This window comes from Meles meles, chromosome 7 (assembly GCF_922984935.1).
Source record: "Meles meles chromosome 7, mMelMel3.1 paternal haplotype, whole genome shotgun sequence".
Classification (NCBI taxonomy): Eukaryota; Metazoa; Chordata; class Mammalia; order Carnivora; family Mustelidae; genus Meles; species Meles meles.
Genome location: NC_060072.1, coordinates 45,396,342 through 45,423,208, shown reverse-complemented (window position 1 = coordinate 45,423,208; position 26,867 = coordinate 45,396,342). Strand labels below are relative to the sequence as shown.

Genomic DNA, 26,867 nt, shown 5'->3' with positions numbered 1-26,867 from the left:
TATAGTTCTGAAAAATTAGCCCTGGTTACCATTAACAAGTAGGCTTCTGTTTTGATGTTTAAATTGAAAATGAAATGTAGAGCAAATCAAGCATGAACCCTTGTTGGATTAGGTATGTCCTCATAAGTAATATATTTTTAAAACATAGATATGTTTATAGTTTTGCAAACTCTGTATCTACTGTTTTACATAATCCATTTCCTAGAATAATAGCTTGTGTATTTTAAGAAGCATGAGGCAATGAAAACGATTCTCATTTTTGTTTCCAATTAATGCTGGGCTTTCTACAAATCATGAAATCTTCTTGATTCCTGACTCCATAGTTATAAAATGCAAGAGTTGGACTAAATACTCTCAAGGTTTTTTTCATCCTTCAGATTCTCCAAATGTAAGATTTATTTAATGCATTTTTTACTGGTTAGATAATTTGGGTTTGATACTTTAATTTGGGAACAACTATTTTGATAGAAAAATTTGTAAACCAGATGTGCAAAAGTGAGTGACTCCCTATTCTTGAATCCTTAGTTATTATCTGAATATTAAGGCTAATGGCCTTCAATGTGCATAGTGCTATAACTATAGTCAAACCAGACCAGCATTTTTTGTTACAGGGAATTTTTGCTGGTGATGTTTCTTTTTGCCTACTGCTAAGAAACTGCTTCTATTTCCCTTGCTTTTTAGTTATCTTTGGTATTTTGTTACACTTTCATATTTTGCACTGGATACTTTATGTGTTTATGATGAAGCTACAGTTGTCTCAGATGACATTTTCTATGGGCTTTTTGAAATTTCTTGGTGATTTTTAGTGTATATGCTATCTTTTCGAAAGTAAGAATTTCTACTTATATTCCTGGAATCAGCTGGAGTCAACTGTCCCTGTGGGTCTGATGGCATTGAGATATATTGGATGTTGGTTTAGAGAATCAGCATTCCTCCCTCCCCCTCCATGAGTACCATTATCAGGGATTCAAACTAGTGGTAACTAACTAACTTTTCCAGAGACAGGAAGAGCTGCTTTTGACCCTTAAAGAGGCTCAGTGAAATTTATACTTTCAAGGTCCCCATCCCAATTCCCTCCTGTCAGAAATAGTCTTTGTTCTCAAAGACTTTGTAATTCTGTATGCTCTGGTAATGTCCTGTTGAAGCAATCATTTGTTTTCCCAAAGCCTCTTCTTCAATTTAGACAACTATAGATGATAATTTTTTAAAAGATTTTATTTATTTATTTGACAGAGAGAAATCACAAGTAGGCAGAGAGGCAGGCAGAGAGAGAGGAGGAAACAGGCTCCCTGCCAAGCAGAGAGCCCGATGCAGGACTCGATCCCAGGACTCTGAGATCATGACCTGAGCCGAAGGCAGAGGCTTAACCCACTGAGCCACCCAGGCACCCTACAGATGATAATTTAAGAAACTGGTTGACTCTGAAAATCATAGATTACCAGGACCTTATTACCCATGTTCAATGATATTACCTCATCTAAATATAATCAAGGCACAAATCCAGATTATAGATTCCCATCTTTGAGGGTCTATTTCCTGGAACATACCACTCCTGGCCCATGATACAGTTGCAAAACCAAATCCATTCTGGGTCTTTCAAAAGAAAGGGATTTAACACAGAGTATATGAATTTTCTAAAACTGTTGGGAGGGTTAGAGGAGTAAATGTTAGGAAAGCTCCTGCTAGACTTCAGAAAATCAAGATATTTAGTTATCACAAAGAATTGATGATACCAAAAAAAAAAAAAAAGAATTGATGATACCTATACACTCAGTATTGTTCTACTTAGGTTTGTTAGGGAGTGAGTGAAATTAGATGGGTTTGTTCAATCCATAGTCTTTATCCAGAAGTGCTTTGAAAGACTTTCTTCTGTTGTCTTTGGTAACACTGTGGTCTCCTGAGTGTGGTTATAGTTCACTCCTTCTTCGACCATAATCCTGTTTAAGTATTGCTGAATCTTTCAGCAGTCCTTACATCTTTTTATTTCCTCGGTATTTGATTGTTTCAGTGCATATTTGTTAATTTTCATCCACATGTAATAATTCTTTATGCATATGATCAATAATTTAAGATGCACTTCTTTTACTGTGTGGTTTTTTTTTTACTGTGTTTTTATAATTTAAGTTCCTATAGCTCAAATCCTCATTCTATTTAAGTACTATGCTTATTTCTGAAGTGATTCAAGTAATGATTCTTTTAGAAAGAATTTTTTTACATGGCATTGACCTTTCTTATTTCATTTTTTACATGTTTTAATCTCCTAGTTATATTTTCTCCTTTTCTCTTATTTTTCTGGAAATAAAAGAATAAAGCTATAATTATGAAACCCTCAGATAACATTGATTGGCTCAGTAGCTATTAAAAAATAATTATTACATAGTACTGTTGCTTTTTCTTTTTAAACAAAACAATATTGTTATAATGATTTGAACCTCACGACACCATTCTTCATGTTATTATGAGTCAACATCAGGGAATTGAAATTGTGAAGAAACATCATTATTAAGCTTGATATAAACTCAAGACTTGAAATCCATGTCAGAAAATGAGTTACCTTCTTGCTCAACCAATGAGGGTAATTCAATATCATCTAAAATGTAGTTGAATAAAAAAGATTTCTCTTGATTAGTATTTAACTGCTCTTTTCCATAAGATAAACCAGAACAAGATGTTTGGCTCCAATTATCAGGGTAGAAATTGCTTATGCAAATCAATGTAAGGCAATGAGGTGTAGATAAAAAGCAAAAGGGAAATATCATTATTATTGGTTTGTGCTCATAAAGTTCTGATAGCCTGAAGGTAATGACAGGCACAAAGCCAGAGGGATTATTAGTAGCAACAACATACTCAATAACTTGTGTTCCAGTGAGAAGTTCTATGTTAACATGTGTACACAGGATTTTTATTCAATAACTTCCAGCTTGCATTTCTGAGAGAGCGTTTTCTCCCTTGCATGTAGATTTTTTGGAAAAATGCAAAGTCATAGAATAATAGAGGAACAGAGACTGTGTGTCGAAGTTCATTTCCCTTCTGAAGAGGTAGTATTGTGTTTTCATCCAGATGATAACTGAGTCATGCTTAATCTAAAGTGAATAACCACCGAAAGCTTTTGCCCAAATTTCTCCATGTCTCACTTAAATCACTGGGCAGTTTTAGTTATACTAGAGGTAGAAAGGTTAACAGTGCTCACTAATTTGTTGTGATCAACTCAATACCATATGATAATAGTGTTATCATTGCTGGTGTTTTTAGTTGTTAGATTTGACCTAATTAGCATTTAATAGACCTAACTAGAAAGCTAAAATTATTGAGAATGTTAATATAGAAAAATATTAATTATAAGGATTACATGGGTTTGAGAATCAAGAATACAATCTCTAATAAAAAGCAAATACTTCAAAAATTAGCAGTAGTTATTCATATTTCTGAGTCAGAGAGAAATTGCTTCCATTTCATCAATTTCATCTCATTTGTTTACGTACAGCTACTGATTGAATCCTTATCATTTTGCCTTTGAGTTCAATATTGTTAACTGACCACTATGACTACATAGCATTAACTAAAAAGCCCTTAGTATTAATGACAAATATCTCTATTTGGTCATCCTGTAGGCATTTACCCAGCTCAATAGGAAGTCTTAGAAAGTTATATTTATTGGTTTTCCTTTACCTGTTAGTTAAGGGCTCAGGATATTTTATACATTTTAGCTATATAGAGTTGATCCTATAAAATGATGTCTTAGATAACCTTATTTAAATTGTATCTGTGAAATTTTTAGACACCTTTGGTTGACGAGTGGATATACTTGTATGTGGATATGTGTGCAAACGTACACCAATCTCTAAATCTGCATTGCCATGGGTACACCAATCTGCAAAGTGTCTCTCACTCCTTGAGGAATGTACCCATTGATTAGATCGCTAATGCAGGATACAGTAAACTTGTCTCCCAGGCATCTGTTTCCCTGACCTGTTATAACACCTACGTCAGCAGTTTTCTTTCTTTTCCTCTGTTAATTTCTTTTTCTTTTCCTTTAATGTTCTCTTTTCAGAACTTTCATGTAATAGCCTAGAACCACCTATCTGGCAATGTTGTAAGTTTTGATGCAAAAAGAACCTTCCTGAGTTGGAAAGGTGGTTTTTCCCATTACTCATGTTTTCTTAACTGCTAGATGATGCTATTATATAGGTTAATACTGGGTGTGCCATAATATATTTAGTTTTTTCCTTGTTTGTGAACATCCAGATCACTTTCCAGTTTCTGTTAAATAAACAATACTGTCATGGTCTTCAAATGATAGATTTTCCTATTACATTTTGGTTGTCTCTTCATATCCACTTCTGGAATCACATTCTCAATTTTTCTTCCAAAATGTTAAGCCAGTATATAGTAGTAGAAGTAAAGTTTAAAAGTTCTCCTTTTATAATGCACTAAGCAAACAGCCTTAGGTCTTATTTTCCAGAATAATTTTCTTACTAATTAAGTAAGTAAAAAATTACCCAATTGCTATCTCAGTGTGTATGTTTTTTATCATAAATGATGTTGGAAACACTTTATATATTCTCTTGCATTTCACTCTTTGGTGACATAATCACCCACGTTCCTAGCCATTTGAAGATTGAAGTTTTACTCCCTTTTTCATAATTTTGTATAAATGGCTATACAGTAAAAATAACAAACCATAACATATTTACTACACATTCCTTTTCCCTCGTGATTCTAAATATCTTAGTATTATGGTGAAAAAACCCATGTTATAAATTAGTGGCTTAGGAGGAGTGCTAAAGATCTAAGTTATGTGTTTTGGAAAATGACTTACAAAAGGTTCAAGTGCATTCAGAACATTTGGTCTACCTCTGTGTTTCCGTCCATGGAAGAGGGGGCTCCATGCTAGTATGACACACAAAGAAATGGCGATGTTCATTTGTCATCCTGAATCTCATTGCCTCTTGCAATCAGGCTCTTATATTCACTGTTCTTTTCTGCTCAAGGTCTCTCGCTGTGATTATTTCACAGATCATTTTTTCCCCCTGAAAGAACCATAGCTCATAATAGTGCTAAGATTTTTCCTTAATGCTTTGTGCTAATAAACCAACATTGTGATTTCACTTCCTGCACCAGCTGTGCTTTGTTTTAGACGCACAGCACATGTTGCTCCCCTGTCAGGCATGTTCGGTTATTCATCTATTCCACACAAACTTATTACATACCCACTCTATGTCAGACACTGTGATAAGTACCGAGTATTTAGGGCATGCCACCCCCAGCAGAGATGGTCCCTGATCTCACAAATCATATGTAACAGGATAAGATTGACCCTAAACAGGAAAAAAGCAAATACATATATATATTTACTAAATGTGAGAAATGCTGGGAAGGAAGCAAATAGAATGCTGTGAGAGAACATATGGGCAGATGGGTCAGGCAATTTTAGATTGGGTGCTCAGGAACTCCTTAAGAAGAAGGTATCCATACGGAGGTCTGGAGTTCAAGAGAAACCTGGGGGAGGAAGGAGATCATCCTGGAAATACAGAAGGGCTTGTGCAAAGGGCTGAGGCCAAGGACTGAGCAACTTCTAGGAAAAGAAAGAAGCTGGTGTGGCTCAACAGAGTTAGTAAGGACGGGAGAGAAGGTGGGAGAGGAGGACAGGAAGTATTCACGCAGTACCGAGTGCTAAGAAGGCTGGATTTTATTCTGAGTGCAGCAGGGTGCTATTAAACAGTTTTAAGCTGGGATGTGATGTGGTTCTATTTATATTTAAAATATTTGTTTGGCAACTTATAATAATACACTGGGACTGGGGCAATCAGCATACCAAGACAGGAATCAGGTAATAAAATTAGGAAGATATTTGAAGATTCAGGTGAGAGATGATGGCAGCATAAATAGTCAGTAAATACACAGAGACATGGATTCAAAATGTTTTTGAAGGTCCAGTAGATGGATCTGGGGAAAGATTGGGTGAAGGGTATGTATGAGAGGTGAGGAAGAGGGGGTACCTGAGAATGTTTCTGGGGCAAAGGCCAGGAAACAAGCCCTGTGGGGCTTGAACAACTGGAGGTTGAGAGATGAGGAGGGGCCCAAGGCTAGAGATGGAGATGCGGCAGCAGGAGAGGCAGGCAGGACACCAAGAGTGCGGTGTCACCCAAGTCAAAAGAAAGCTTATTTCAAGAAAGTGATCGATGAGGTTAAATGCAACTGGGAGTTGGAGTGAAGACTGAAAAGTGTTTCTTTTGGCAGCTTGCAAATTTACTGATTATCTCTGGAATGGCTTAAAGAGTGCACGGGTTTTTGTCTGAGTGGAAACAGTGTCTGGAGAGTAAAATTTAAAGAAATTTGCCGAGGAAAGAGATCAGAAAACCAGGATAGGTTGTGAGAGGAGGATAGTTTTTGTTTTATTTTGTTTTTAAAGATGGGGGACCGTTGTCCAAGTTAGGCTGGTGGAGAAGGAGTCAGGAGAGGAAAAGCTTGATGGACAGAAACTAGAGAAGTGAGAGATGACTGGGATGTTTGTCCTTGAGAAGGTAAAATAACTGGTCTCTGATAAGAGATACACTTCCAATAAGTTTGGGGATTTGGAAATGGGAACATGAGGGAGTTCCTTTCTGATGAATTCTATTTTTTTCTATAGCAAAGTCAGTAGCTTAAAGTAGGGGATAAGCCTGGGCAGGAGAGAGGTTTGGAGATTGAAGATTGGGAAGAGTAGATGGCATGACTATTGTACTGAGTGCCTACTTGAGTTTGGGAATTATGAATTTATAATAAAACTAAACTATTCAATTGCATTATTTTCTTCCATGATGCTCAGCGGCATGGTGAAGGTTTAGAGAAGGCACATGCTTGGATTCATCCAGGACTGGGGTTTTGCCAACTAGGGAACTTGAAGGACAGAGCTGTAAAGGAGACGCGCCAGTTTGCTATGAACCGGTTAAGATGAGCTATGAAACATAAGCTAGCTAATCAGGGGAATAAAACCAGAAAGGATCTGATAGACAAATAGCCACCATTGATAAACAATATATTAACAAGTATAATGATTTTAACACTGACTGGAAGAAATCCCCATGCTTCTGAGCATATGGGAAATTCAATCTGTGCTTATTGAATTCCCCTAATTAATACGAGGATATTCCAGGGGACTTTTTCAGTCCAGAATGTGGAGTGAAGAACCCTTTGTTCTCTCCTCCACACTGACACGCAGTCCTGTTGGTTTCTTGGTGTGGGTTGATTAGTGAGTGGGAAAGAAGTGAGAGAGCCCATGTTGCGTGAGTGTTTGATATATATCTTGTCCAAGCCTTGTCTTTCTGGTCACCTGAATGTTAGTGTGTTTGCAGCTTCATGCCAACTTAGGTATGGCTATTTTGTGTTGAAGTCCCTAATTAGTGCCTTTATTCCATGAGCCACTCAAGTCATAAATAGTCAGTGGCTTGTCCCCTGAATAAAGCTCTGTGAAAAAGAGGGCGCTAGACTGCACAACTCAGGAGTCCTCCTAGTTTCTTTTTCCAGAGCCAGGAGGGGGAAGGTTTCTAAGCGTTCCTCAAACCTAAAAAAACGTTGGCCTCAATTTTTTTCTTGCATTTTTACTTTTTTAAAAAATTAAAAAAAAATGTCCCTCTAAACACTAACTTCCTTCCAGTTAGTCCATATCATTTCCCTTCCTTAGCCTCTAGAATATGTTGACTACTCTTGGATGTGAGATAAAAAATATTGACTCTAGAGGTATTTTCCCCTTGAACTTGGTCTTATAATAACTAATGTTCCCTGGGTTTTTGTGTAGCAGGCATTTTTCTAAGTGCTTTTCTTATTCTATGTCATTTTCTGTGCACTGTCTTCCTACGTAGGTACTATATTATCTATCCCTTCCAGTTGAAACAATTAAAGTTTAGAGAAAATAGAAAAATTACTCAAGGTCACATGACTGATAAGGATCAGCCTAAATTTCTATTTAGTTTTCTAAATACGCACACGCTTCTATCTTAATTGAATTGCATTTTTTTTTTTTCCCTCAACTAGTCACCAGGGCTAGGGCTGGTTGAGAAAAGGAGTGGAAGTGGAGGGAGCTCCATGTACAAGCTCCACTGTCCGTGGGCATCTTGATCTACAAAAGGCAGTGTATTTTTACCAGTCAGGATATAATTTATCTATTTCGTGAGCTTGTTGTGGTCAAAGTCCTTTACCAGGGAATTCAGGAAAGGCAATCCACAAACTTCAGTTTTGCCAATAGATTCATTTTATGTCTCAGTAATATTTCAAGCTAGTGGCAGAAGGGAGGGGGGGTATTTTAGTAGACTAGAACACCCCTATAGACTTACATTCACATTACTTTACTGACAGGTGTAAGACCTGTCAGCTTGCTCTGGAATGCACAAATTCAGCAGTGGCGATATCCCTCACACCTCTCGTGATGCTTCTGCCTGTGAAGGCATGATGTGTAATTGCTAAGTAAGAGATCTGTGAAAACAAAACTGATAGGAGAACATGCCATTGCCTGTAATTTAAAACAAACAAACACCAACAAACAAATCTTTTATGTACCAGCAAGTTGTTTTGATTTAAGATTTTCTGATTTTCTGGTATATTTCACAACCCTTTAAGAACGTATGTTGATTTTACAAAATTATCCTCATTAGGTGGGTAGTGGATTTTTTGGAACACATAAAATACCTTTTTGTTCTTAGAGAAATATCTGAATTCTCCTATATGTAAGTAAGCAACATGTAATGATAAATCTAGGTGAAACGCACATTAAAAAAAACAAATAAAAAATGCGTGCAAACAGTGGCATAATTGATTTTGTTCTATCTAGTCAAATAATTTTCTTTCCTAAATACCACTTCTTTTTTACTGTGTCTCATGGCCAGACACTCATGTACCTCGAAAACTTTAGTACTGGTGCCTCTTTTATTGGGCTTCCCCTTTAGAAACTTGTTATAATTTTAACAATCAAGGTTTAACAATTATTCATACCTTTTCATCCTTGGTTCCTAGCTAAGAGAATAAAATGTAAACATTCTTTGATTTTGCATAATGCTTTTCCAGTGCTCTGCTTCTCATTTTTATTTAATTTCATAATCTACAGCCACATTTCAGATAAAAACCAAAATAACATCTTGATCTGTAGTTGATCTTTCTTGTGTGTGTCAGTTGGTCTTCTGTCGCTGGTTTGGTCTCCTTGCTACTGTTTTTCAAGGTCAGAGAATGTAGAAACATTTCTGAAGGGCATGGCCCAGGCTTCAAATGGGGTTTTTCCAACCCTTCTGTGACATTGCTTTGATCTGACAGCTTTTAATCTGCTTTCTTATTGTCCATGGATCCCTCTAACATCACCCTACTCTAATAACCCATACACTCACGAGTATTTAAGTTTTGAGCTTTAGGTTTCCAGTTTAAAAGCCCCTGGTCTAGAAGCTTTTTTTAAGACAAGAGTTTGACATAAGTTTGTTTTTATTGTTGTTACTCTCTGTGCATTCCTGTCTATGGAACTTTTATACTTTTTATCCAGTCTTCTTGTCTGCCTCTTTTTTTCTTTTTAAGCCTAAGTATCTACCTCCTTTCCCCCATACCTATTGTTTCTAATACCGTGAAACCCTAGAAGATTTATGCAGTAAAATGGGGGTGTCCTTTGCTTTTCATTTTCTATAAGTTGTGTGAGAAAATTTCTGTCTTTCATTCCGAGGTTACCAAGAAATTTTAAGATGTTTGTGTTTGTTTTGATTATATTCCCCTATTAGTGTTGTAACAGTTAGGGTTTTGTGTTGCAAGCAATAGAAACAAAGTTTGGCCAAATCAGACAAAAAGAAATTTGCTGGAAGGGTGTAGGTAGCCTTTGGAGCATTAGGAAGGCTGGAGCACCAGGCTTGCAAAATGGGTAGTAGGAACTAAGGGAAACTAAGAAATTAAGAAACCTAGCCAAGGTCTTGCCACAGGAATGGTTAGTTTAACTGCTACCATTAATGTGGCTACCTCTGAAGCCTGGGATAGTCTTTCACCTGTTCTGCTTCTTTGCATCGATCTGGCAGGATTCACAGTCCTGCTCTGAAGTATCTACTCGTCTGAGGCCAGGGCACGCATGCATACTTTAGCTGTCAGGGAAAGGGGAGAAGGAGGGATTTACTATTTTGTCCCTTGCATTGAAAGTGGGAGGCAGAGCACTTACCTTCCTGCAGGATTCCATGGTGAGTTATTGTCCCCATATAAACGTGGTGTTTAAATGCTGGAAAGCCAAAAGAATGACAAATGCTCACTACACATTTTTTGAGGTACAATTATTCTTAATAGAAAGGAATGATATTTCAAATCCCTGCTTCAGCCTTCTTGTCACATAGTCAGAAAAATCGATGCCTGGATTTACCTGGCATTTCCCAGGCTAGTCTTATGAGTAGAAGGGCTCCTACTTGCCAGTATCACTGAGGCCCAGACTTGGCCTCTCTTATGTCATTGGAGAAAACACAGCACCGAGCCTGCCTTGAGCTGTCCCAAAACAATAACCCCTAAGAGCTTCATCAGCAGATTTCAGCTGGAGCCCGTGATACAATTCTGACAAGTGGGAAACACGGAGAGTTTGATGCAGCAACTGAGAGGAAGTTTCTCGGAAAGAAATTCTGTCTCTTTCCTCTGTGCAATGTCCTGTCTGAATATGATGGCTGGGATTGCTTGTGCCATCCAGCCTCAAACCCAAGCAGGGAGACAAAACACAAGGAAAGGCAAGGCCAAACAATTTCTGGAGAAAAAAAATTGCAGCTGTCTTACCTTCTTATAATAGGAGAGAATAAATCTTGTCATTATAAAGGTCATTCTAGGGTGGGTTTTTTATAATTTGCAGCTAAACACAAATAAACCAGTCCATATATCTTTAGATTTTATTAAACTGTCCTTCTGTGTCCTGAGGAATAAATCCTTTGTGCAGTTAGTCCTCTTTTTTAACATGCTAAGGGACCCATTAGTATGAGAGCATAATTATTCCATATAAACATGTTAAAAGATAATAGTGCTTTACTTCCTCAGTTCACTTTTTCCTTTTCTCCTGTTTACTTATTAGTCCCATTGGCTTTTGTACATGAAAAATTGTGGGTCATGTCACTTGTTAGCAAAGAAAGTAAAATAAAAATGGCCTCCTACCCAACAGTTTGGTCTTTCGATGACATCACTTGCAATTGTATATATCAATGCAAGTTATAGAGCTGACATATATGCACTGAAATAAGAAATTGTGTCCTGTGCTAGTGTTTAAATATGACATTTTGGAGGAATCTGATGGATATGAGAAACGTCTTTTAACAGCACTGTCAGTTGTTAACAGAAAGGCATGTTGAATAAGGAAAGTCAAAAATCACACAAATATATTCAGCATTTCCTGTGTACCGGGCTGGGCACATAGATGCCAGCTAAACAGTGGTCAAGAGGAGTAACAGGGGCTTTACTCCCATGGAGTTTACATAGTTAAAGTGATGAACAAGCAATTATAACACAGAGTGATAGATGCTCTCATATGGTGCAATGTGTGAAAATATAAGAGGGGTATGAAACTCAGGAAGGCCTGGGAATGGCCAAGAAAGAATCCCTGGGAAGAATTTATCAAGCCTGAGTGCTGGAGCTTGAATGGACTTGAAGTAGAGCATATGTGGAGAAGGGCTTGTACAGGGGAATGGAAGGAAAGAGGATGCCCAGGCATGGACAGAGAGCAGAGCAACAAAGTGACAGTCAGGCTCGTAGAAATACAGAGGGACCGTTCCTTTAGGGTGTTCAGACTGTCTTCTGAATGCAGCAGGGACCCACGTGTGCATCTGATGAAAGCTCTTCTGACTGCACGGCAGAGACATCTGAAAGGGACAGAGCAGTGGTGGTCTTAGTCATCTAGAGAGGCTGTCAGACAGGAGGAGGGAAAGGGGAACCTGGAGGGAAGATTTACAATGTAGATCATTATTCGAATGTGGTAGAAAGGGAAAGAGAGGCACCCAAGAAGACTCCTTGGTTGAGATGGTTGGAAGGCCATCGCTGGGGAAGGACTGCCAAAAGGAGCTGATGTGGGGGAGGACAGTGACTTAAGCTCTTAGTTGCTTGTCTGTGGGGCATCTAGCAGACATTCGATTTGGGTCAACAGCAGTGGGCACAGGTGTGGGGTTTGGACATGGGCTGGAGTCTCTGAGTTCCAGTGTTCTGATTTATTAGATGATGATGATGATATCTATCTCATAAATGTCCTGGGATTGAATGGGATAAAATAAAGCAACTCACACAATGCTAGAAAGGAGGCAGATACTGTTTTCACATGTTATGTTCTTTGGTTATTATCCTCAGTGATGCTTTTCCTTCTGTTACTCTAACAGGTAGCCTAAATGATTAAAAAGCCTGGGTGGCTCAGTGGGTTAAAGCCTCTGCCTTCGGCTCAGGTCATGATCCCAGGGTCCTGGGATCGAGCCCCACATCGGGCTCTCTGCTCAGCGGGGAGCCTGCTTCCCCCTCTCTCTCTGCCTGCCTCTCTGCCTACTTGTGATCTATATCTGTCAAATAAATAAATAAAATCTTAAAAAAAAAAAAGTCTATGACAACTGATGTCTGTTGAATACTTACTGTGTACTAGACACTTTTTGCTCTTCTAATACTGTACAGATATTAAATAATTTAATCCTTAACCTAATTCTATGAAAAAATCATTTATTCCTTAGCATAACTCATACCCAAAGAGATTAAGCAACTTGCAAAAATCACATAGCTAGGGAGCATTGGGGTGCAGATTTGGACAAAGGCAGTCAGACTCCCATTCTTGTACTTTAGGTATGAGAATATACTTTGGCTAAATAGGCCTTTAACTTTTAATCAGTTTATAATGTTGGTTTGATCCCTTAAGAATATTCTAGTGGTCATCTATTTTTTTTTTTTTTTCTTTTCAACAACTCTTCTGTTTCTGAAATTCTTTGTATGGTTAATATTAAAATATTCTTCTACTTTGTATCATAATGTCAAATTTACTGCTGATTGACTTTCATACACATACATATAAACATAAATTTACATTTCAGATTCATAACTCCAGCCATTTTCATATTCATCGGCTTGTAAGCTTGAAAGGAACTTAAAATCTTCTTATTTAATTACATAGCAAATGTTTAAATTCATCTTGTCAAGTAGTTTTTGTACCAAGATTTCTACAGTTTCAGTCCCAGAAACCGGCCTCCACAAATCCCATCTCAGTGTCTGCCATTGTTCTCAGTAACCTAGTCTTCCCCAACCGTTCCCCCAGCATGTGAAAGCTACCAGCACATGCAAAGTACACCACACCATTTGTGGAAAGAATGAATAAATAAATGATTGATTATCAGAAAAACCACATTTACTATTCTATAAGTTTCTTTGTAATTCAGCAAGGACAAAACACAATTTCTTTAACTTAAAATATGACTATTTTCATGCAAGAGGAAGGCTAAGATAACTAAGGAAAACACTTGGGGTTTTCCCAGTTTTTGAGTTGACTTATGTAGAATTCCAGTAACACTCGAAAATTGGGACTGCTGGGAATCCAAGAAGATGCTTTTTGCCCTGACTTCTGAGGCAAGCAAGTTGGAACTGCTTCCTAAGCCTGGATAATTGCTGTTTCAGCTTGCTTGAAATGTAAATTTGAACTTTATTCTGAATTGAGGAGGGAACCAAGAGTTCGAGTTGATGATCAATATTGGGCCAAAGTCAATTCATATCATGAACAGTTGGATTTTTATGATCTGTCTGTGAAGAGAATCCTGTAGTTAGGTATTGGGCCTTTCAAAGTCCATGGAGTATTCCTTTGTTCCCTCTTTGGGATTATCCTAGCTGCATATCCATAAGCCAAACCCAATAAATAAATAGTTCTAATGTTGATACTTTTTAAAAAATCATGTCACTAAAATAAAACTCAAATTTGTGTTTCATAATTCCTATTGTTCCCAGATTTATTCATTTAGGTGCTGAAAAAGCATGAAAGATAATGCTGATAGTTAAATCTGAAATAATTTATTTTAATCCTGGTCTCCGAGTTCTAATGGAAAATGACTCATATGGCATATTCAAAACCAAAAGTGGAGTTCAGATTGGTTATTGGGGGTTATATTTTTTCAACAAAGGTATTCATAATCCCTGATGATGATGATGAATTTGTGGTTGCTAAGTTAGTGTTGGGCATTGCATCTTTAGAGTCTGATTAGGTACGAGTTGCCATTTTCTGGGCCGTGAGTTGCCAACGAAGCTGAATCTGTCACGGTGCTACAATTTGTATTTCAGAAAAATGCCTTCCCCAAGTTTAATTATCCCCGAAGTATTCTACTCTACACAAAGTACTGAAGAGAGTCAGCAATTTTTTTTTCATTTTCAGTACTGTGATGTAAATTAGGATTTTGTTTACTACCTACATGTTGTGGAGATGAAGGAATTTCAAATTGAGAAGACTCTCTGTTTTATACATAAAACACTATTTCCTATTCATTTTTCTACTTTGATGTGGAAAAAGAATAACACCAATTGGCTGAAACCAAATCACGTATCCACAGTGACACAGACCACGCCTCATAGAAGGAAGCAGGCATAGGTAGATAGAAAGTGTGTAGGTTTAACTACTAATGGTGGAAACTGGGAAACGAAAAATCCTACCCTCAAAAATATGAAATAAATTTAGGATTAACTTTTCCTTATTAAGTATTAATATGTGTTTCAAGCTCATGGAAATAAATATGTGTCCTTTTTGGTATTAGGCAGCCTGTCCCTTGCAGAGAGACTAGGGAACTGGACAGCTTGTGGATATAGTCATCACTCTTTCAGCAAAGCGATTCCTCTTCACTTTGGCATATATCAGTCTGGTCTCTGTTGTTGTTTTTACTTTTCCATAAAACAGAATTTGTTTTTTTCAACATTTCAACAGGAAAGTCGGATGGGGAAGTTTCTCCTAAATGTTTCATTGCAGAGGTTGTTTCTTTTCAATTGCCTGAGGTTGATTTGTTAAATTAAAGGAAGGTCTTTGACGCTGGAAATCCATAGGAAGTGATTATGGCTACGAAAATATTTTTCAAGAGACCAGTATTGTTTGATGAGTTAAGAAATATGTTACGGTTAAAGCTCTTCAGGATATTGTAAAATGAGATTTTTCATCTTTTTCCACATCTTTCTCCTTGTCTTCATAGTAATGTAATTCTAACAAATAGAAATTATTAATTGAATTGAGAAATATATGTGTTTACTGTAAATTGCTTAGCCTCTGAATTGTAATTTTAATTTTATATTCTTTGTAGGATTATTTAACCATTCATAAGTATGGCAATGCAGCCAGAAATGATCTCTGGAATACACTGTCAGAGGTAAAGTATAGGAAGCTCGAATAGCAAAACCTCTTCTTGAATATTTGAATTGAGTTTATAAACCATTTGTTTAACTTTTATTGAGACTGACAGTTGTTTTTACTTTTTATATTTTCTCATATTGCTTTATCATTTTATTTTTGATGTATTATAAAAGTAATGGGGTTTAAAATTACTTAAAGTGCAAATGGTAGTAAAAAAATACCTTGCCTCCCCTCAAACAAGGCAATACTTCTGAAATACAACATTCATATGGTGTCAGATATTCATGTTTGAGAGAAATATTGAAGTTAAAGTAGTTTTTTCTATAGGTGAATAACAAATATTTAAATTTGGTACTAGGCATACTGGGGATACTTAATGATGTTACAAGCACTTGTTTTAACAATCAACTAAGTTTTATCTTCCATTAAGTAAAAACTTTAATGCTTATAAGGCTTTCCTTTCTCTATATATGCATGAAACTTAAGGCAACGAGATTAATTTTACTAACACATTATATTAGCTTCATTGATTTTACATATTTTCATCCTTAAGTAAATCATAAAGGTAAAAATAAAAATGGCTTAATGTTAATTATGTTTATAGTTCATATTTATGAAACTAATTTATACAATTTGGGTTACAAAGGCTTTAAAACGGAATGGAAAATTTGTAAATATACAAGAAGTAATGGATCAGTGGACACTCCAGATGGGTTATCCTGTTATCACAATCTTGGGAAATTCAACAGCAGAAAATAGAATAATAATTACCCAGCAACATTTTATTTATGACATCAGTGCTAAAACTAAAGCACTTGAACTTCGAAATAACAGGTACAACACTCTTTTACATGAAAAAACAATTGCTTATATTCTTAGGTTTCACTTTGTTTAGCATTTTAAGAAGGATTGCTAGCTAGCCCAATTATAAAATGCAAGTGAAATATGATTTTCATTTCTTTGTTTACATATGGTGTTTTCATTTTGATTCCTCTTTTACTCCCATTTCCAGATATTTTAACCATCAAAGTGACAGCACACCAAAGTTATTTTGTTTAAGCAGAGTTTAAATTATCATGGTGATTTAGAAAAATATGTGATTTTTTTTACTTTTCCCTGTGAATGTTTGTTGAAAAAAATTCAAGAAAGTTAAGATGCAACGAAGTCAATTAAATGGAATTGAGTAAACTGTGATTTATAAAATAGATGAGAATAGAAACTAACAATCCAGAAAGACTAATTAAAACAAACAAAACCACAACTAGACTAGTATCTAAGCCAAAGGAACTCAAAATAGAACCACTTTTAAATGGTCTGAGTATCAATGCTACTTGGCATCAAAATATGTTCTCCTCCCTCATTCCATGTGTAAAACCGCTGAACAGACAACATACACAGAATTTTTATTTGTTGTTAAACTTTTTTTCGAAACTCTTATTTAATTACCGAAAACAGCATATAGTGTTTCTTTTCTACTTCATGTTTTCTTGCTGTATGGTTGTTTACTAAAGGCTGAGCCAAAGAAAGATAATGGAATTTAAATCAGTTCATTTCATTTTTCAAAAGGTGCCCTAAGAAAAGGTTGGAGGCGGGAGGGGACAGAAGGAATGGAATTTAAAATTAATAAAGTGGGGTGTTTGGATTAGGTTGGTCATGCTGTCTCCCATTACATTACCTGTCCACCAATGTCTAGGAGGTGTGAAGCATGAATTGTTTTTGTTTGTTCTTGTTTTAATCTCTGAAAGGGATCGAAATCATTCCCAAGTAGGTTAGCTCCAAGATGGGCTATAGGTAGAAGTGACTGAGAAATTCCTGAATGTTTTCTGGTGACTAAATTTGGAACGTTATTTGGGAAAGCACGGACTTCAATCTCCCAGTCAGTATATACGTGGGCCTTCAACAAACTGCCCTTGCAAAGTAGGATTACCCTGCTGCACGGTGAGGGTCTGACTCTGTCAGTGCTTCCTTTTACCCAGCCTGGGATTCCACAGAGCTGCCAAATGTGGCTTCACATCCTCTACCCTCTGGCCCCAGGCTAAACCTGCTTAGGCATCAACCCCAGACTTGCCAGGAAGTACGTAAAAACTACTTGACTGTGGCAAAGTTAGAGAGATTTAGGCCATGCCTTTGAGAATGATCAGTTTGACACAAACATCACTGATGCAGAAAAACATAAAGGACCCGCAAATGACAGAACAAATTTTGAACAAAAATACGCTGTCAGCCTGTAACATGCATCAGATGTATGAGCTGTGAGTCTGACTCTTTTAAAGGCAGAATTTCTCCCAGTCTGCGTCAGTACATGTAACGTGAATAGAGCTTTGCTTTCGTTAGAGTTGTAAAATCATATGGATAACGTTGAACCCTAAGAACCTGGTGTATAAAATATTAAGAGTTAGATAAGGCATGGAGTCCCTTTAAGCTCGAAAATTATTTTCTATCTATTTTGGAATAATTGAGCTTGCAGTTAAAATTTAGTATTCACTTGTGTCTTATTGATCCATTTTAGTCACTCTAAGATTGTGGTCAGAGCTTCAATATCAATTCTGTCCGTCCTTTGTACATAACCTTCCTAGGTCTTTATTGTACAATGCAAACTGTTGATGCAGTGAGACAGTGCCCAACGGGACCAGAAATCCCATGAGCTGTGGATATTTTCTGAGCCAGTCTCATCAATTCTTTGTCCTGAATTTTGTAAAGGATACCAGAATATTACAACAACATGTCCAGAACATTTTTAATGTATATAGTAATTATATTTTTCATATGGACTAAGTGTGTTATAGTATAAAAGACTGCTACATAACTAATAATTCATACAGTTCATTGATATGTAGAAGCAAATAAGATATTGTCTAGAATTTAGGTATTCTGGAAGTTCTGAATTTATGTAGCATTTTTCTTTTCTTCTTCTTCTTCTTCTTTTTTTTTGTAGCTTTTTTCTTTAAGAAGTTAATACATTGCAATGTCAAACAATGTCTCCTCATCTACTTATGGGGTTTCTTGGAGTCCTGTGCTACAGACAATGTATTTATCTCCATAGTCATAATTCCCTTTGGTTATTGACTTGATGACAGGAATTTCTGTAGAGTTTGTGGTGTCTACGTTAATGCTTCATTGACATTGGTACCATTTTTTTTTTTTTAAAGATTTTATTTATTTATTTGACAGATAGAGATCACAAGTAGGGAGAGAGGCAGGCAGAGAGAGAGAGAGGAGGAAGCAGGCTCCCTGCCAAGCAGAGAGCTCGACGCGGGGCTCGATCCCAGGACCCTGGGATCATGACCTGAGCGAAAGGCAGAGGCTTTAACCCACTGAGCCACCCAGGCGCCCCAACATTGGTACCATTTTTAAAAAAGATTTTTCCCTCAAGCTAAAATAAGTACCTATTATTGTCTACCTTAACATCATTATTATGATTATAATAATATATATAATAATATATAAATATTATTTATATAAATAATATAAATAAATAAATAAAAATATAAATATAATATAAATATAAATATAAATATAAAAAATAAATAAATAAATAATAAAATAAGTACCTATTATTGTCTACCTTAACATCATTATTATGATTATAATAATATATATAATAATATATAATATTATATATATATTATATAATTATATATAATATATATGATAATATTATATTATATTATATTATATATATTATATATATATTATATTATATTATAATAAAACATTGTTTTATTATAAAAACATGAACTATGGAGAAAGCAATAACCCTGGGGAATATTAAAGAAAAATATATCTTAGAAGTCTATTGCAATGCATTTGTGTTTGTTATGTTTTGTTTCTGCTTAAAAATGAGATGACTAAAATTAAACTTAGGTAGCTGGGACACAATTTAATTTCACAAATGCTTTTTTCTAGTTTTTCTTCAAACATAACCCACTGCAGTCTGAGATTTTCTTTAGAACACACCAACCACGCTTCACTCAACCGTGTTTAGTGTCTTCCACCCTTTTAAGTTCTAAGCATCAAGCAAAGAGCTTTCTTTGATTTTGGAAATGAAACTTCAAAATGAAATTTGGGAAAAGACCAGATATGTGTTATTTGGAAAGTTATGAAAAACAACATACAGAATTCATAGTATAGCAATTCAGAAATGAAAACAAATTTTAGATAGGCTTGGTAATTTGTAATTTTTATTTTGTTTTTGTGACAATATAAACATTTTAGTTGTGTGCATACACGATCATGCAGATATATACACACACAGACACAGAGTAAAAACATTCTTGGGAAGAATACAGAAGACTATTTCAAAAGTTTTACAAAATTCCCAAGTGTTTGGATCCCAGTACTTCATAATTAACTCTTTTGCATCTGAACAGCTGTGTGATTAATTGTCTGCCATGCAGGAAGTTTCCCAAAGGGAAGTGGCATTGACTGTAAGCAACATGCAGGTTCTAAGAATTTCTTTTTCTTTTACTTAAGAAACTTTTGCTAAAACTCAAATATTGAAGCATACCATAGAAATACTATCATTGTTTCTAGTTCCACTATTTAAAAGAAGACAGCTTAAATAAAAGCAAAAGTATATTTATTTATATTGGGGCAAATGATATTTCACATTTTAAGGTCATGCTTTAAAAAGGCGCATTTATCCTTGAGGGTCTTTAAACATCTTCAATTTTGTATATTTCTTGCCCTTTAACAGATACTTGTTTGACTTCACAATTTAGTTGACCCAACTCAATGTGGAAGATATGGACCAGAAAGTTAAGTTCATAAAGTTAATCTCGGATTGACTGATTTGGTTCCTTTCATTTTACTTTGGTCTAATCCTATCTGATCCAATTCTATAGCAGTTTCTAGAACGCCTTCCATTTCTAGGTTTTTTCAAGATCGTAGGTTTACAAATATGAGCCCATGGTTTAATTTAAGAGTCAGACACACAATTAAGCATTACTGTCTGTTAACTAATTTTTTTGATTAATCAAAGAAGAGTCATTATTTTTAGAAAACAGCTGTTAAAGAAATATATATCAATTCTCTTTGTCTTCCTTATAGTAATACCATTATTAAATATTTTCCATATTCTTGGTATTATGTGAAGAGGTTGGTGGGATTTGAATAAGAGCTTTCATGGGTTATGTTCATTTATATCTACTTTAAAAATGATACGTTTGGGTATATAGGGTATTGATTTCCTGACCAACCATGTGGATTCCACTGCAGTGGAGCTTAGTGTCTCCACGTAGTTGGCACTCAAAAATATTTTGCTGATTAAATACAGCATAATATTTTTAAAATTTAGAATTTTAAACGTATTATTTTAACTTTACATATCGTAGAGGGCAATTGGTGTAAAATTATTAAGTTCTTCCACTCTTCCACTTAGATTCGTTACTATTACTGATGTTTTTTCATTGTGAAAGAGAAACATGAAATGGTAAAGTAATTAAATTCCATATAACAGATTTAGAGGAAATGTCCTGTCTTCCCATCCCCCCAAAGCAGATTCATTATATTTGTAATTATATAATCCCTGGTATGTTTCCCGAAAAACTATCAATTCTCTGTTTACTTTCCCAATTATAGAACTCACACGGTGTCTCTTCCATAAAATCAAAAATATTTTTCACGTACTCGGTATTATTGGCTACCCCTGCTGTTAATAGTGCAATGATAAGTCAACATAATTTGGCTGTACTTCATGGAAAGAAACATAATGTAGTCATTGAACTTATTGTAAGACCATCCAGTTTATCTCTGCGTAGCCATTTGAGATTAAATTGATACTACTTCATGTACAAGTGTAAACTTCCATTTTTTTCCTACAAAAAGTCAAATTCTAGAAAATGCTTCTCTTAATAGCTGAGAATCCTGACTGATCCCTGAATGTTGGTTGATGATTTCATACACCAGTTTGGAAATTTCAGTTCAGAAAATAGCATTAAATGTGTTCCGCACTGATCTTTGTATCGATTGAATTTTAGGGGAATCTGATTACTTTCACCTTTCATTCCTGCTTTGCTGAATAACTTTAGGTGTGCTGTTTTAACTTTCCTGTAAAAAGTGATACTACTGCTTTTTAGGATAGTTAAGTGAATAAATAAGGGTAATGTTGAAATGTAAATGCATGAAGCCACTGAAATGTGCATTAATTTAACACAGAAACAAGGAGAAGGGAGTTATTTTGAGACTTTAATCAATATTTGGTGTGGCTCTGATTTATTGATTTTAGCTACTTTTTATTCCATAATGTAAAATGCAATTTTTTTTCAAGATAAATTGTGTTGTTTAAAGTCTCCCTTTTATATTGAAAGTAAAACTCTTATAGGCTAAGACCGCTTAGTGGCATTGTAGAAGTGAATTCATCTTCTTGACTTACTCCTTACTTTTGTGAATGGGGAATTTTTAATTTTCCCCCAAAGAGAATAATAGAAATCATGCAGAAGGTGCATAGCAAATGTTGTTTGTTTATTTGTTATAACCAATTTTATTCTTAAAGCTTCTATTTTACTTTGCAGTTACCTGTGGCAGATTCCACTAACTATTGTGGTAGGAAATAGAAGCCATGTGTCTTCAGAAGCAATTATTTGGGTGTCTAACAAATCAGGTAAAATACATATGCTCCCCTCAGGAACTATTTGGTTTCAGATAATTGTTTAGCAACTTAACCTGTGGTTTCAGCCTTTGTAAAAATGTAAATAAAGACAGAAAGAGAATATACAAGAATTATAATCACCTCTACAAAATTAAGTATAGTATAGTTTAAGTCTAATTTTCATCTGCCTATATCATTCTTAAGTTCATTTGGGTCATTGGTGGTAAAGAGAAAATTTAAAATAAAACATTTATAGTACTTTTTAGCTGTTTTAAACTGTATCATTTTATAATCCCAAATGTAATTAAATTATAATCATAACTCCCCATAGAACAGTATGCCAAATAATGAAACAGAGATCACCATTTTTAATTCCATTTTCCTGCTATCTACTTTTTGCCAGACTGGCTCTTTAAAGAATGGAAAAGACAATATTCTCCATAAAATTAGATAATTATAGGGACAGAAGGGAGGGGTCTTGATAGGTCATCAAAGCATCACCTAAACTAGGGTCAATTCTCAAGCAGCAGAGAAAGATGAGATTCTATTCTGTTTCTAAAAATCTTCAAATAAGATAGTGACCTATTTAAATTCACTATCAGAAAGCTATTTCTTGAATCCAATCTGAATCCTTCATGCTAGATGTGAAACAGGTCTCTTTAATTTCTGTTTTCTATTGAACTGGAGAAAAAGCCAATTATCATCTTTTATGTAACATTTTACTTAGATTTAGATGGTCAAGTATGTCCACATTTTGTTTTTTCTAACTCCTTTCTTCCATTCTGCTAATTGATATTATCTTATTTCATAACCACTTTAAGCAGCCACAAACTCTTTTTTGCAGTAAGTGAGGCATAAACAAATGACAAACATTGTGTCTGCCCCTCAGTCTTGCTATTATAAGGGAGATGTAAGTGCTCAAAATAGATATTTACTGGAAAAAGTTCTTAAAGCAAAATCTAATCTGGCTTACCAAAAATACAAATGTTTGTATTTTCGGTTGGATTTTTATTCATATGTTCATGTTGTATTTTAACGTATGATCACATGTTATTGAAAATATGCGCTTTTGTTTATATACATTGTGTATGAAAGATTCATAAGTAATGTAGTGATGAATTGAAATGCTTATTTTAAAATTTATTAGTGTTTTTCCTTTTAAAGTTGCTTAATATAATCTATTCTTTTCATTTCTTAGAATTAGCATTTATACCATGATTCTTAATTCACTTACTGTATTATTTGTTTTTTTACTGCTTTTTTACTCTCATGTAGTTGTTTTGTTTATCTACATAATTTGCTATGAAATGATGAGTGAAAACAGTGAGTCATTAACTTAATGACCTAACTATTAGATCCTCCATGGGATTGCTAGGAACATGAAATAGAAGTTTTCAGAAACACAAGTAAAACATTTCTCATTGGGGGTACAATGGAAATGGGACAATTACAAGGGAGCAAAGATACTGATTAAGGCAGGATCAGGCCAAAACATCACTCTTAGGGAACAGATCCAGGGCAAGTCTTGGATATTTTCTCCACATCCATTTCCTCTAACTCCCTAGTTGTCTGTATGCTCTTATTCATGGTATCCTCTTGTTTCACACACAGTATGCAGAATAGTGTCACAGCTCTTCTTGACCAATAACCACAGGTGTGTTTGAGAGATTGTTTCCATTTGTAGTCTCTCATTATTAATCAGGAATAATAACAACATGATTTTTCAAAGTATACATTTACCTAAAATGTCACCTTTATTAATATATGTGGCATGTACCCTACCTAGTGTGTGCAGTGCATAACTCTGGGAGATGATACTGATATTGACCCTGATACTGAGTTGTGCCATCTACAGTGTGTCAGTTTCCATTTAATCACAGCAGTCTTCTGGCTGATGAAACATGGTCCCAGTGGCAGTGTTGACGCTTTTGTGGGGAAAGCCCACACAAAGCAAATGTTTCTTGAAAACTTTATAAATATGTAAATCTGGAAGAAGCTTCCAAGAGAGACTTAAAAGAAAGACAACCATTCTGTTTTCCCTGTTCAGGCTCATTCTGTCTTTAGTTTTGTCTTAAAGTCGTTCATTCTGATGACAAAAAAACTGACACAAGGCACAGACTAGGGGAAAAAAGACTGTTAACTCTTATCTCCTTTCATGTGTTATTACCTCTCTCTCCCTTTATTCAAAATACAGTTAACTAGGGACGCCTGGGTGACTCAGTTGGTTAAGTGTCCAACTCTTGGTTTCAGTTCAGGTCATGATCTCCAGGTCTTAAGATCAAGCCCCACCCTGAACTCCATGCTCTGCAGGGAGTCATGTATAGATTCTCTCCCTCTGCCTTTACTGCCCTCTCTAAAAATAAATAAATCATTCAAGATAAAAAATATAGTTAACTAATATTGGTAATAATCTTTTTCCATAAAAACATTAAGAAAATTTCAGTCAATTCTTACCAACATTATATTTTAGAAGTCTACTTTTTAGTTATAACATTAAGATCAATGTTTTTATAATTTTTCGTTGTCAGTCACATAGATTTAATCTCACCAGGTATTAAGGCACAGTCGTGGTGATTAAAAAAAGTATAAATTTGATTTGAATCAAATTTCCATTTTTTAAGCCCATTAGATGAATATCGAATTAATTCCAAGTTAAGGTATAGTTCATTTTAGCCTAAAATAGCTTTTTAATCAACTTTTAAATTACTAAAAGCAAGTAAAAGGACTTATCTCTTTTGTTTTTACTACTGAGATATTGAGAATGCAGACGTTTATAAATATAGCAACTTGTAGGGTGACAATGAATGTGTAATGTAAGGGAATAAATTTAATGCCAGATGTTAGGAAAGATTGAGAGTAAAAGGGAAATTGATGCTGAAATTATAAATAAACATAAAAAATAGTGTAATGATATAGTGCTTGCCTTAAGCATTGTTTTATATAAGACTTGCAAGCCTTTAGGATGAGTTATTTTTATCTCCATTTTACAAATGAGGAAGTTAGGGTTTGAGAAATAAGTTGTCCAAATTGTCTTAGGAGCTTGCTTTTTCTCCCCCTAAACGTATTCGCTTTAGGGGCGCCTGGGTGGCTCAGTGGGTTAAGGCCTCTGCCTTCAACTCGGGTGGTGGTCCCGGGGTCCTGGGATTGAGCCCTGTGTTGGGCTCTCTGCTCGGCAGGGAGCCTGCTTCCTCCTTTCTCTGCCTGCCTCTCTGCCTACTTGTGATCTTTGTCAGTCAAATAAATAAATAAATGATATCTTAAAAAAAAAACAAAACATTCCCTCTAAACCACAAACACACACATAAAATTTTAAGATTTTGGCATGTTGCTTTGCTGATGTGCTAATTACTCAACATGTTACCATTGTATACAGACACGTTTCTTTATAGGTTCTATGGAGCATTTTCTAATTCAATTCTCACACAAGTCCAGTGAGAAAACAAGTATGTGTTATACCTGAGTATACAAGTATGTATAAGCAACTTGTATACAGGCAACAAGTATGTGTTGCTACCCTCGTTACTTTGGTTGACTTTTTGTTTGTTTTAAATTCTGATTTTTCTGCAATGGCCCAATACAGAGGAGAAAGCCTTAATCTTCCTCTTTTTGTTCAGAAAGTATAGGCTATAAACCCAAAATATTATAAAATTCCAACTATTCTGTGCCCTGATATAATCTAAATTTTGTGTCATTTTGATACATTCTACATAGAATTTTAAGTTGTTATTACTAACACTCAAAACATAACTTCCATACTTTTTATTTTGGTACACATCACATACTGTACCTCATTAAGCCATTGGAAAAGATCTCTTTAAAATTCATTGCTTGCCATTAGTTAATTTGAAGAACATTTTAAAGATATAATTAACTAGAATGAAAAAGACATTTAAAAATCTATTACAAAATCTTTCAGGGAATCATTTCTCCAAAGATTTCATTTATAACAAAGGCATAAAAACATTCATGAACAGTAATAATCTTCAGGTTTTAGTTATCAATTTAATAATAGCATACTTAAAAACAATAGATGCTTGCCTTTTTTATTCTTATCAGATGAAATAGAAGGTATAGGGGTTGCTTTCCTATTTTAATTGGTCTCTTTTCTACCTATAAGCTGTTGAATTCAGTAAGTTTATTTTTTAAATTTTTTAAAATTTTTTGAATTTTCAAGTTTTTATTTTAATTCTGGTTAATTAATATACAGTGTAATATTGGTTTCAGGAGTAGAATTTAGTGATTCATCACTTACATATAACACTGAGTGCTCATCACAGTAGGTTCCCTCCTTAATGCCCATCACCAATTGATAGCCAAGTGTATCACATGAAGTTAAATTGTGTCAGCTCTCTAAAATGCGAACAAGAATAACTTTTTAAAAAATAGATTTAATATCATAGGATTCGATGACTGTTTCAGAATTGTAAAAATCTAAATCACATATTCATATATTAAATTTGATTCTTGAATATTATAATTCCTTCAAAAAATAACACTTCTCAGATCAAAATGATCAAATTTACTCTTAACCCAAGTGAATTTAGTATATGTGCTGTCAAAGTGAGCACCTAACCCACATGAATTTAATCACAACTTAAATAGGTGTTGTTGTAAAAATCCTCGTATTCTTCAAGACAGAGTTCAAGAGAAACAGTATCCTCAATATTTTAATCTTAATTTTTTTTCACTGAATTTGGACACAATTAATTGAAATCTCACTTTATATGGTTAAGTTTTTTTAAATGTCATACCCTTTGTTAATTATTTTTTATTTTTATATTTGTAAAAGGGGGTGACAATCTAAAACTTCAAAGGAATTGTGTACATAAGCACATTAAAGTTTTGAAAAATATCCCAAAACAAAGAATCAGAAAGTTAATATTTTAAAGCAATATCTGATAGATTTGTTTTTTTAAGTACCATAGATGAAGCCTGGTAAAATTTTACACTCAGAAAAATAGTTCCACCTTCCACTGA

General features: G+C 35.0%; 1 protein-coding gene across 1 annotated transcript in view; it reads left to right on the top strand.

Moving 5' to 3' along the window:
- TRHDE (thyrotropin releasing hormone degrading enzyme) overlaps positions 1-26,867 on the top strand; it is a 374,398-nt gene that overhangs the window by 269,496 nt on the left and 78,035 nt on the right. The window contains exons 8-10 of the mRNA XM_046013805.1: positions 15,252-15,317; positions 15,948-16,135; positions 21,814-21,902. Of these exons, the coding sequence (XP_045869761.1) occupies positions 15,252-15,317; positions 15,948-16,135; positions 21,814-21,902 (343 nt within the window). The remainder of the gene's footprint in view (positions 1-15,251; positions 15,318-15,947; positions 16,136-21,813; positions 21,903-26,867) is intronic.